The sequence below is a fragment of the Pleuronectes platessa genome, chromosome 9 (assembly GCF_947347685.1).
Source record: "Pleuronectes platessa chromosome 9, fPlePla1.1, whole genome shotgun sequence".
Lineage (NCBI taxonomy): Eukaryota > Metazoa > Chordata > Actinopteri > Pleuronectiformes > Pleuronectidae > Pleuronectes > Pleuronectes platessa.
The window spans coordinates 16,489,807-16,502,373 of NC_070634.1; the positions used below are offsets into that span (position 1 = coordinate 16,489,807).

At 41.9% G+C, this 12,567-nt stretch overlaps 2 protein-coding genes across 2 annotated transcripts; one reads left to right on the top strand and one right to left on the bottom strand.

The window, feature by feature from the left end:
• Positions 1-60: 60 nt before the first annotated feature.
• On the bottom strand, positions 61-7,891 carry actl6a (actin-like 6A). The gene is made up of 14 exons (XM_053430120.1): positions 7,732-7,891; positions 6,460-6,536; positions 5,480-5,654; positions 4,142-4,242; positions 3,734-3,831; positions 3,521-3,615; positions 2,975-3,081; positions 2,552-2,641; positions 2,365-2,426; positions 1,963-2,077; positions 1,678-1,758; positions 1,238-1,333; positions 995-1,081; positions 61-754 (listed from the first exon to the last, which is right to left on the bottom strand). Exons 1-14 carry the CDS (start codon positions 7,754-7,756, stop codon positions 674-676), a joined length of 1,290 nt encoding a protein of 429 aa, XP_053286095.1. The 5' UTR covers positions 7,757-7,891; the 3' UTR covers positions 61-673.
• Positions 7,892-7,933: 42 nt separating this feature from the next.
• On the top strand, positions 7,934-11,794 carry aldh7a1 (aldehyde dehydrogenase 7 family, member A1). Its single transcript, XM_053430124.1, has 2 exons — positions 7,934-8,010; positions 9,511-11,794. The coding sequence occupies exon 2, from the start codon at positions 9,517-9,519 to the stop codon at positions 11,143-11,145; it is 1,629 nt and encodes a 542-aa protein (XP_053286099.1). The 5' UTR covers positions 7,934-8,010; positions 9,511-9,516; the 3' UTR covers positions 11,146-11,794.
• The last annotated feature ends 773 nt before the right edge of the window (positions 11,795-12,567 follow it).

Below are 12,567 nucleotides of genomic sequence, written 5' to 3' on the forward strand. Positions count from 1 at the left end.
TCACACCATGCTAGTTGTAAAGTAGGCAGTCACTATTTCAACAAACTGATATGACGAGTATTTTCTTAAAAAGACTTTATACCCATTGACAAGCAAAACATGAAAATTAAATACAGATTTATTTGAGTGGACACATCATTGAGTACAGGCAGAAACAGACTGTCCTTGGCTGATGATGAGTTTACTTACTACACAGAAAGAGGCTCATGAAAAAGATATCGCCCCAAACTAAGGTTGTTCCTCCCAACACACATCCTAAAAACATGTTGACCTTGTCAGTGTTCTGTAGAAACCTTGCACAGTTAATTGTGTGTTTCTTACATCGTGGTTCCCCAGTGTGAAGAAGAACCTGACTTAATGACCTCCAGTTTCAACTGGCTAAAACAAGACTTTGAATGTGCAAGGTTTCCACAACAACAATCTAAATTGAAGGCAACAAACAGACATTTATGACACAAACAAAAATAAACATTTCTTCATCGTGACACAGTTTACATTGTTGATGGTTGTTTGATTTCTACAACAAAATCCCAGACAGGCATATGGATGAACTCGGTATTAAAAAAAGAAATGATACAAAACAAGTGATCCTCCAAAGATGAGTCTGGGGTCAGTGGTGAAGGACTGGTGATGCTGAGCTTATGGCGAAGACAATGATGCACAGAGAGAAAGATCAAGGGCACTTCCTGTCCACACACTGCTTTCCGCCCTCCTCGTACTCCTGTTTGGAGATCCACATCTGCTGGAAGGTTCCCTGGCAAAGCGAGACAAAGAGGTTTGGTTTGAATAAAATCTAAACTCAGCAATCTGTAAAGACATGACAGGATAATGTACTGTATCTTAAATGGCTACTGCCTGGGGCCCCAGACGATCCCTTAATATGCTCCTGCTCTGGAGTTTCTTAAAAATCCCATCAGTCTTGAAGATTAAAAGACCATATTTTTAAATGTGGATTTATTCTTATAATACAGTTCTAACTGCTGCGTGTCCTTACCAGTGATGCGAGGATGGAGCCTCCTATCCAGGCACTGAACCGGCGCTCCACCGTTGTGTTGTTGGCGATTAGCTTCAGTCTCATGCTCTGAAAATCACAGATAAACTTGTTTAACTCTGACAGGAAGTAGTTTTCAAGGAACTGTTTGAAGATCATACCACATAATAGAACTGCAGTGGGTCTTTCAAAGGATAATTCTAAAGAAATAGGAGAGTATTTGGAATTTGCAGCACATGAACTGACCGGCGGTGTTTTCTGGGAGAGTTCTCTGTTCAGTCGGTCGGTGAAGCCCTGAATGAGCGTGTTTCCTCCGGTCACCACCACACTGCCGTACAGTCCCTACAACACAGCAGGGGAGAGTCTCTTTTTAAGTCAGTGCTGGAAACGGACACATGTATGCATTCTTGGAATTATATTATAAAAAAGGCACCCAATCTGCATATATAAGCCTTGTCTCAGACAGAGGTTTGCTGTCAACACAACTCAAAGAAAAGGTGTTACATTCATATTTAGGCTAATTGTTTTAAGTAGAACAAATAAAGTTAGAGCAAGATACATTTCCCAGTAATCAATCATCAGAGAATGATCCTAGCGAATAGCATAAGCTAGTGATACAATTTAAACCAGAATGTATAAATAACAGTCAAATTTGCCAATAAAAATCGTAGCAGATTGATATTCACCGGTCGAATGTCGATGTCACACATTCCCACACTGGTCGTCACCACGTGGCCGACTCCTAACATGGTGTTTCCAGACAGGCCCTGAAGTGACAGAACAAAATGAAGCATTAATGTACAGCCATAAAACACTTGATGAGAGAGCCAGACATTTGGAAACTTTGAACAGGTTTGTAAAAAAAAAAAAAAAATTGCCGTAATATTCAGTAACGATTATGTTGAGCCATTCTTGCAGAGGCTGCTTTGTTAGCTCCACCTTAATGGAGCGTGCTGAGAATTCACACACACCTTGGCATTAGAGGGGTCAAACAAACCCTCCGGGATCTTCAGTCTCTCAGCTCCAAAGTCACAGTTGTAGCCGTTGGGCAGCTCGTAGTGAACCGTGGGCATCTGTGCAGCAACTCTGAAAGAAATGCAAGGAGGGTTCCATGTCAGTAACAGACATTGAGAGGTTAAGTAAAAGGTATTTTACATCAAACTTATCGTTCCAACCAAATACATGTATGACACCCTAGCAAAAATGAACACAAAACTTCTTCATACACTGACAACCATGTCAGGAAATATTTGTGTGAGAAATAATGGCCCAGTTATTTTTGAGACTGCAAACTGCACCACTCGTGTTCTTGTGTTGGCAAACACTTGTAGAATTAGGTCAAAGTAATAGACAGATCCATGGTAAGTTCTTACTGTTCATCATATGGAGAATCTGAGACCTGCAGCACGGACGCCTGGAAGTCCTGGATCACACACTGTCAACAGGAAGACAAACTAGTTGACACACATTCATGAAACAACCAGCGGAGGACTCGCTTATCAGAGAAGGCTCAACACAAACATGATACTGAATGTAGTGACAGAAGAGTTGAGTGCTTACATTACACATGTAGTTGTGCCATGAGCGGGTGACTTGAGGTAGTTTCTCCTTTTTCTTCCAACTGGCCGAAGATCCCTCCCGCACGACATCCTGTAAGGACAAGCACGCACTGGGTTTGACACTCGCTCCTCTGAGGGGTGGGGATATTAAAGCTTGATACAAACTGTGTGGATGATTTTCATTCTAATCATATTTGCCATTTTTATCTGATTGTGAATTTCTGATTCTAAATCTATCAATTCACCTATGTTATCTGTTCATAATATTAACAACATAAATGAGTGCAAACATTTCAATTACCAGTCTACACCTATATAGCAATATTACTACTATTCTAGTTACTTACTACAAAAAATCTACAACATTCCACTTCTATATATATACTAAATTGAGGATTAAAATAAGCGCCTGTTTGATTCTCACCTTTGATGCAATCATATAAGGAGGGATTATTTCAACGCTTAACTCTTGGAACAGCTCTCTGCACTGCATGCTCATGAAGTCTCCTGCGAGGGGCGACTTGACGATGCCTGTGAGGAAGAATGAAAAAAACACGACTCAGACCAAGAGGAACCCAGTAAATCTCCACCTTGTTTACCTGGAACACAGCAGTCTTTTGCAGCTCTTAAATAGATTCTCTATAATCTGACCCTTCTCAAGGGCGATGGGATTATTAGAGATTGACAACTTTCATCCAATGAAAATTCCTCTTGTCCAAGATCAACTCAGCACTGTTACAGAAGCGTGTTAAATGGATCATTTGTAGTTAGAGCTGACTTGAAAAAGACATAGAAAGTGTGCTTGTTCCAACCAGTAGATGGCAACATAAATCACAGGAGAAGAGCACCTCCATCAATGGAGGATGCACAACAATTAATCCTGGAAGTGTTGTATGTTTTCCCACTACGGTTTTTACGCCAGTAAGCAAAAAACCTGCACGTCTATTCAATAACAAATCATTTGTCTTACCTTGCTGCAGGACGTAGCCGTCATGTACTGGAATAGCTGTCGTATGTGTGGCACCGCTGTCCAGGACCAAGCCTGTAGACCGCCCATTAGCAAAGCTTGGAAACGCAGAGTCAAGGAAATGCAATGCAGTTCAACATGAAAAAAAACGGTACCATTATCTGTTAAATGAATAATATCATCCTTTTCTGGATGAAGTGCAGCAGTGAAGGATACGCAGACAGCACGGCTGATTTACAAAGGAAGAAGGCAGGAATGTTGTAATGTTCAAACATTAGCTCTGTGAGTTTCTCCCGTTTCGCTCTTGTGTTCCACTGCAGACACAAAACAGAACGTTAAGCCACTCACAAACCATTACTGTCAGCATAATATAATATTTACATTTCTCCATGACGTGACGAGGACAAGCACAACAAAATAACTCTTTACTGAGCTCTGAGCCAAGTGGACTTTCTTATCCTCACCAGTATTTAACTAACTTTGTTCAAAATTTAATGGCAAACTCAGACTTCAAATATTAACATTACGTGAGGACAAATATTCAAAACAGCATGAATATGACCTTTGTACAACTACAGGAAATGTGGCCTCTGTATCGTTACACCTAAACAAAAGCTAACTCACCGATGCTTCGGACATGAGCACTGGATGCATACTGGGCTCAGACTTGAAGTGCATCTTGTAGGTGTGATCCAAAATGGCCTGGAAACTGTCCCAGTCTTCAACTGTAAAACGAGAGGGAGAGAACACTAGTGTCATAGTTGCTGATTTATTACTTTCAACTTTTAGCAGACTCAAAAAACATGATTATCATTAACCTTTTTGGTGTGCAAGCAACATAAAATACTCCTTTATAGCTGCAACCAAGGATGGTTTGCATTATCAATTAATCTGCTTATCATTTTCTGATTTAATCAGTTAAGAATTTGGTCAAAAAATGTCCCACAGCTCAAGTTTTTTAAAACCCAGAGTCTCTTAAAATAGCAAGAAGGTAAATCCTAAAATATTGGTCAACTTTGCTCAAAATACAATTGTTAGGACATTTTTGGGACTAATTGATGAATTTACTGATCAGCATTGCTCTTGATTTTCTTACCACATGGAAAGTCCTTCCACATATAAGTTTAAGTCATACTATACCTAAACATGCAGTTACATATTATTAGAGCAGGTCGATAAAAAGGAGCAAATGTGGGTCTTTTAATTTCAATTAAAAATATGTCTGATTGTATTTGTGTACTCTTATATATACTGATGTATACAGATTTTCTAACCCCAAAACATGATAATCGGCCTCAGAAAATCCATAATGGTTAGCTCTGTCACTTATAACATATATTTAATTTTAGGCATAGTCCTACAAAAAATCTAGAGTCACAAAAAACGTGTCTTTCTTTGTCATTACTGGGTCAGATGGTGGAGAAAATAGAGCGATGATGAGCTTTTTTAGATAATTATTTGAGCGCCAGGCACCAGTGTTCCAGGTCAGCACTCTGAGGGGGCGGTGGTCCCACCGTGCCGTTCTGCTGCAATTAAGATCGGTGTCACACTCATCCCTAAATAGCCTGACAGCCAAATTGTATTGGACCAGATTGTGAGGGGCATCATCATCATCATCAGCTAGGTCAGTGCAGCAGAGCGATAGTTGCACATCTACTGTCTAAGATACTTCTGAGGTGACATATAAAAGGCCCCTGAAAAACGTTTCATTATGGATTTATCTGCCAAAAAACTGGGTCCTACACTCATTAAGAGCTAATGTACATGGAACCCGTGAGTCCTCTCTCAGCACTGCAAACAAATATGCATCAGTCAATTCTATGAGTTTATAAACCAAGTTCTCCCTGTATGTGACATTTCTGCCCACTTATTACTGCCCACAACCTCAGGTATTGCAGCAAAGAAAAAAAAAATAGTCTTTACATTTTAGTGCTTTAAAAGAAACATCAACCAAATACTCACTCATGCCATTCTTGAGCGGAGACATGACGTCCATGTTCTCTCTGGGTACCCTCAGCTGGTTGGTATCAATGTAATAGGAAGTTCCGCTTTGCTTGCTCTTCTCCCCGTCCGTCTCCATCGGCGTGCTGCCATCCTCTCGGTCCACAGTCACACCTATGACCGTGGGGAAGTCAGCCTGAACCGAGCCAAAACAACACAGGACACAATTCAAGACACATGCTCACACACCCAAAATCAGCTTCCTGATGGTGACACAAGAGCAAAAATACAAAACCTATAACAAGTTTATCCAAGACCCAAACCATGCATGAATAAAATCCCATTTTGTGAAACACTGAAGGTGCTGAAGTGTGAAGCAATGCTGCCTTGATTTATGAGAACAAAAAGAGCGTTTGGAAACAATAAAAAGTACCAGATTTTATCATCCAATGATGTTGCTTGTATTTCACAATTCAGCATGCATAAACATGCTGCACACTCTCACTCGAGGAGGGGGGGGGGGGCTATGTGTTGGTTAGACTAGTCGGAGGTGGTATAACACAGTGGAACAAAATACACTGTATCAAGCATCAACATGCTTCTATCACTGTAAAAAAAATAGGGATGACTTCAGCGGGCAGTGTTTCAAACCCACTATGACCGGGTCTGGGATGCCTGTAGTATCGTATTTGCATTAGAACAGTAATATGTAGGCCAATAACAGTACAGTCGGCTGAGGAGCAATGAGCATCCATTTTGACACTTTGCTCATCAAAATGATGTTATCAAAAACTCTCCATCTGTAGCACAGATCAAATCATAGCACAGATGAATCCAGACTGTGCGAACACTCCAGAATGATCTGAACTCAATTTATTCTGTCTGTCTCCAGGGTGACAGACCTCGTTTCTTGACATTGGCTTAGCCCCAGAAGGAAGTTGAAGATGCACAGAGGAAGAAAAGACACATTGTTAATCAGGTCATCGGAGTGATCCACTTACCTTGGGACAGTCTTCTCCTGCATAGCCAGCTCTCACAGAGTAAGAGCCAATGTCAAACACCAACGCTCCCACCTCATCTGCAGAAATGAAAGAAGTGCAAATTTAGCATTATTTCTCACCACATTATAAAAGATAGGGATGCAATCGTGAACAATGTATAACCACCATATTATGGATATCTGTTTTTCAGGTCATAACTTTATTTTGTGTGTTTCCTGATGTTATATATGTAGGCCAATTATCCACCGAGGGAAAGTTCAGTACAGTTTACTTAGCAATAAATGTCATCAAATATATAGTTTGAATAAATATCTAAATTTAAAATTCAACTTTTTCATATAGTTTCATTATATTAACACACACACGTTGTCTGCACAAAGTAAACTCACTTAGCATGAGTAAACTTTAAAAAGGTTAATATTGTATTTGGTTGATACAGTGGTTGATCAAAATACTATTAATTTGTAATACATTATCACAGTTTGATGCTACATCGCTGTTATGTATAAAGTAGGAAACCATAATGCTAAGTTTTGTGGCCTCAGCTGATACTTTAGTATGAGTTGTCACATGTGTGTATCTGGTGAAGGTACAAAACACAATCTAATAACTTTTAACTTCAATCAAGTGTTTACAACAATGACGTATTTCTCCCTCCAACTTTCATCACACAGCTCACTCTGCTGGGATCAGACTATAACCTGAATACGGTGTGTTACAATGCTATTTTAACCTGTTGTGCACCAGTCAAAAGTTGCATAATATAACCGATGTAGTTTTAAGTGCAGTGTACTTAGCATTGCCAATAACAACAGTATGCATGTTGTAATTTTGATTGCATTGGATCCACTTGATGAAGAAGTTACTAAAAATATTTGGGGAGTTTTGGAGACGTGTATCTAAACTTCTAACAAAGCTGTGTTTAACACAACTTTACACAAACAACGGGGTGCATTCAGGAGCTCGACACTTTCATTCATTTCCTTGCTAGCCAGCCAGCTAGCGGCACAGAGCCTGGTTTGCATTGTTGCTGCATAAACAAACAACGCTTGAGCTAAAATAAAATGCATTTAAACAGATGATAAATAAACAAATTATCCGACGTGTAGCGACAATACGTGCCAATAAGAGCGTAGTTTTAACAGGTTTGCTGTTGGACTGCGCGTTAGCTTGGCTAGTGTGGCTAGCTAGCTACGAAGCATGCTAAAGCTACAACCCGGGACAACGTGGAAACCCTTTCGGTTGTAATTGACATCAAAACACGTGACTCACCGCCTCCGTACACTCCGCCACTCATCCTCTAAACGATCGCGGCAGTAACCGTGTCGGTGCAGGTGATTTCAGCCAGAAACGCAGCCGCTGGTCGGTTGATCGCAACAAAGAGGCTCCGCTAGCAGGGATCCGTGTGATCTCCGTGACGTAGCAGGCGCCACACTGCTTCCAGCCCGCTGACCAATCACAGCGCAGAGCACCGGCACTACTTCCGCCACGGGCACAGCGAGTTCTTCCCTGACAAGGATCGGACGTGGCCTCCGACAGCCCGACATCAACGTGAGTTAAAAACTGTGAACAACACGTAGAAAGTCTCTGTAAAGCGATCGGAAGCTGGAGGGCAGGAAGCGGGGGCTCAGCTTTAACATGGGCAGGCTGCTGTTAGTGGCTGTGAACTTGCAGGACCTTGACTCACGGTCGTCAAGACGTGGATCTCGGTCACAGTGTCACTCACATGCTGCAGAAACTTCCTGCATTCACCTGAGTAACTTGCAGCGTGAAGGCCTTTAACCGAACAGAATAACAGATGGTGCTTTGGTTGAGATTCTGATATTTCGTGTGTGTTGAATGTGCTCCCGCTGTAACACACATAAGATCCAGGTTTCACAACCTCGTGGTGGCTCTGCTGCTGTGGGATTAACTGCGCAAGCACGAATGGTGGTGCTGGTGCGTTCAGCAGTGAAATAAAGTGATTTGCAGCTTTAGAATTGTGATTTACAGCCAAATTTAATCAGTGGAAACAGTGTTTGACCTGTTGCATGTAGTTAAATGAGTTTCAGCTATTTTTATAGGTCTGTGCAAAATATTTAAGTCATTGAAAGTGAGAATACTTTTAATAACATTTCACAGAATACATTTTATTTATCATAGTGCAGTAAAAATGAAATCTAAATCAAATCCACGTACAAAGTCACCTTTAAAAACAGCCCCAGTTGTCAACACGCAGACTCGTGCACGGCCTTGAAGTTTCCTGGCAGGTGTGTGAACTTGTCACAGTTATGTGAGTTTAGTGTGTGTCTGTTTCCCTCAGACAGGCTCCATGATAGTGGGACCGGGGCTCCATGAAGGCAACACCATCTGTTTTCAGAACAACCTGTTTTTTCATCCTGAAGATTGTTCGTAACCCCTCTAACTGGGGGGGTTCATTTAGAAAACATATCACACTCTACTTTTATGCTAATATATGGCCCTGAACCTGATGACTGTTCTTTCTCCCTGAAGAACATATGCACTGTATCCAGAAGTTGAAAGATACAAAGCTAATGCAACTTTAAAATGATGTATCAAGACGAGAAAAACCAGATTCCTGAGTGGGGCTTCTTTAAAAGGCGTCTGCTCCACGAACATTATAGTTTTGCACTGCAGAGTGACTGAATAAAGACACTATTAACTTGTCTTATGTATTAGTTAAAAATACACATTCTAATCAACCTAATTGATAACACAATAAGGTATTGCATCTTGAATCTTATTCATGTTGAAATTTAAAGTACATTTTCGACCTTGGAAACATCAGTTGACAGAACTGGACCTGAAATGATTCATAAAGTTAATATTTGATTGCCATCAGATTTAATTTTGATTATAGCTCAATCCTTTAAAGTCATTTTCATTCTCTTGTCAAAAACATTAATTCATTTGTAGCTTTTAATAATAATTGTCAGTTGCAGGGTCTAATATTTTATGTTGTGGTTAAATTAGGCCGTCAACGATTATTTTGAAATGTTCTCCAAACTTCTTAAACGTGTCAAATTAATTTTTAACTTTGTCTGCTTCCAGCACCAAATGCAGCGCTGCCTCACTCTGACTTTTGCCCGGCACAGCAGCCTCCTGTTGAGAAATAAATTAGCATCTGTCCACTGTCAGCGGACGGCAGCCATGTCAGGTCTCCTCATCAACCAGCCCAAGTACGCCTGGCTGAAAGAGCTCGGCCTGTCTGAGGACAATCCCGGTGTGTACAACGGGAGCTGGGGGGGTAGCGGCGAGGTCATCACGTCTTACTGTCCCGCCAACAATGAGCCGATTGCCAGAGTAACCCAGGCCACCATGGGGGAGTATGAAGAAACCGTCCAGAAGGCAAGGGAGGCCTGGAAGATTTGGGCAGATATTCCAGCCCCAAAGAGAGGGGAGATTGTGAGGCAGATTGGCGACGCTCTAAGAAAGAAGATCAGTGTCCTCGGAAGCCTTGTGTCTTTGGAAATGGGCAAGATCTATGTTGAGGGAGTGGGCGAGGTCCAGGAATACGTCGATGTCTGTGATTACGCTGTTGGTCTGTCTAGAATGATTGGCGGCCCCATCTTGCCCTCAGAAAGACCAGGCCACGCTCTGATCGAGCAGTGGAACCCAGTCGGACTTGTCGGCATCATCACTGCCTTTAACTTCCCTGTGGCTGTGTACGGCTGGAACAACGCCCTCGCTCTCACCTGTGGCAACGTCTGCCTGTGGAAAGGAGCTCCAACCACACCTCTCACAAGTGTGGCAGTTAGCAGGATCGTGGCTGAGGTGCTGGAGCACAACAAGCTGCCCGGTGCGATCTGCTCCATGACCTGCGGCGGCGCCGATATCGGTACCGCCATGGCGAAGGACGAGCGCGTGAATCTGCTGTCGTTCACTGGCAGCACCCATGTCGGCAAGATGGTGGCCATGATGGTGCAGGAAAGGTTCGGTCGCAACCTCTTGGAGCTCGGCGGAAACAACGCCATCATTGTGTTTGAGGACGCTGACCTAAACCTTGTCGTGCCCGCCACTGTCTTTGCATCTGTGGGAACCGCTGGCCAACGCTGCACCACCACCAGGAGGTTGATTCTGCACGAGAGCGTTCATGACACGGTGGTTGAGAGGGTCGTCAAGGCCTACAAACAAGTCCGCATCGGAGACCCCGAGGATCCCAGCACCCTTTATGGACCACTGCATACCAAGCAAGCTGTGGATCAGTACCTTGCAGCCATTGAGCAGGCCAAGCAACAGGGCGGCACTCTGGTCTGTGGAGGAAAGGTGATTGACCGTCCTGGAAACTACGTAGAGCCCACCATTATCACGGGGCTGGCTCACGACGCCGCCATCGTCCACACAGAAACCTTTGTCCCCATCCTCTACGTCCTCAAGTTCAAGACGGAAGAGGAGTCGTTCGCCTGGAACAACGAGGTCAAGCAAGGTCTGTCCAGCAGCATCTTCACCAAAGATATGGGCCGGGTGTTCCGCTGGTTGGGGCCTAAAGGATCCGACTGCGGCATCGTGAATGTGAACATTCCTACAAGCGGAGCTGAGATTGGAGGAGCCTTCGGTGGGGAGAAACACACAGGAGGTGGAAGAGAGTCCGGCAGCGACTCGTGGAAGCAGTACATGAGGCGTTCAACGTGCACAATTAACTACAGCAAGGATCTCCCTCTGGCCCAGGGAATCAAGTTCGAGTGAAGCTTTGGAGTAGATTAATTAAGCTTCGATGTTGCCCAAAAGAACAACACTAAATGTTTTAAGAGTGTTGCTTATGATGAGATCAGGGATTTTGAAAGGTCAATTAAATTAGAAAAAAATAAAAAAGATCAAATCTATGTCTGCTGTTGAGTTTTGATATTAATCCTGGATTTAAGATTTGATAATAGTTTTGAGTTAAAGGTCAAATACGGTTCCCCCCTATATGTTGGTGTACACTTTCCTACAAGCACTTAAAGTGGGTTTGAGTGCTGGATTACTGTATCAGAATCTGAATTCATTATAAAAATAACTATTATGGAATAACGTGGAAAATATTGAGATGTGAGTGGTCTGGATAATAGATTGTATATGTAAAGAAAGATGCCCTTGATTGCAAGTTACAGAAATTCTAACATCACAGGCTGCTTGAAAGAAGCTGAAGGTTTCAAGATCCTAAGAACAAACAAATGCAGGTTAATAGAAAGTATCTGTTAAAACACTTGCATTTCTATGAACTACAACATTAATTTAGTGTTCAGCAACAGTATTTAAACCAGTTACTGTACTTTACTCTACATCTAAAGCCCCTTCAATAAACTGTCACAATGTGCTTTCAAACAACAATCAATAAAGGCTTCTTGGTGACGGGTCTACTGGTTCTGTGTTTTCTTTCCCACCATTTTTATGATCTCAAATTTGTTCTATCACAAGCTGAAAATTTGGGCTATGAAAAAGACGGATGCAGTGAAGATATTGAAAGATGGAAATAAAAATGTCCTTAAAATGAATGTCTGATTTAAGTGTAACATATTTCCCTAGACATTGTTAATGCTTTTTTGAAAACAAAAAGATTTATCTTAAATTTCAGGCTTGTTTTTCATTTCAGATAAGATATAAGTGGTTGGGCTTTACACTACTTTTTGCCTACATGGCTTTACAAAAGACAAACGTGTGTAAATCTGTGCAGGACATCAGCAAAGAAGTGTATTAAGCACTTCACAACCACCAGTCACATGTTTGGGGCCTAAACAAAAACCTGAAAAAGTGTTGTTATACCTATTACAGACATTTTGTATCTGTCATCTACACATAAACAAATGAACACAGCATCTTTATTTGCCCAGAATGAATTCACAAAGTAGTTTTTGTTTTTTTAAATGCAGTCACTGGTTTTCACACATAGTGACTCCTGACAGGTACAAGTGTTCACGCCTTGTTTCAATGACTTTTCTTCAGGTCTTGCTCTCTCGGATCGTATTTTACATACAGTTTGGGGTTAGGCTAATTGGAGATTCTATTTTCATCATAGGTGAATGGTTGTCTGTCGCTGTTTGTTGGTCTTGTGATATTCTGGTTACCTGTCCAGGGTTAACCCCTCCTCTGGCCCAATGTCAGCAAATGTCAAAGAATAATTGTAAGGCT

Bases quoted from the DNA above. Each gene is read 5' to 3' on its own strand.
- actl6a (XM_053430120.1), bottom strand. From the start codon at position 7,756: ATGAGTGGCGGAGTGTACGGAGGCG. The intron at 3,832-4,141 runs GTGAGTTAGCTT...TTGTGTCTGCAG, and splicing joins TGCTCATGTCCGAAGCATCG to TGGAACACAAGAGCGAAACG. The intron at 1,759-1,962 runs GTGTGTGTGAAT...CTGTCACTTCAG, and splicing joins TTGACCCCTCTAATGCCAAG to GGCCTGTCTGGAAACACCAT.
- aldh7a1 (XM_053430124.1), top strand. From the start codon at position 9,517: ATGCAGCGCTGCCTCACTCTGACTTTTGCCCGGCACAGCAGCCTCCTG.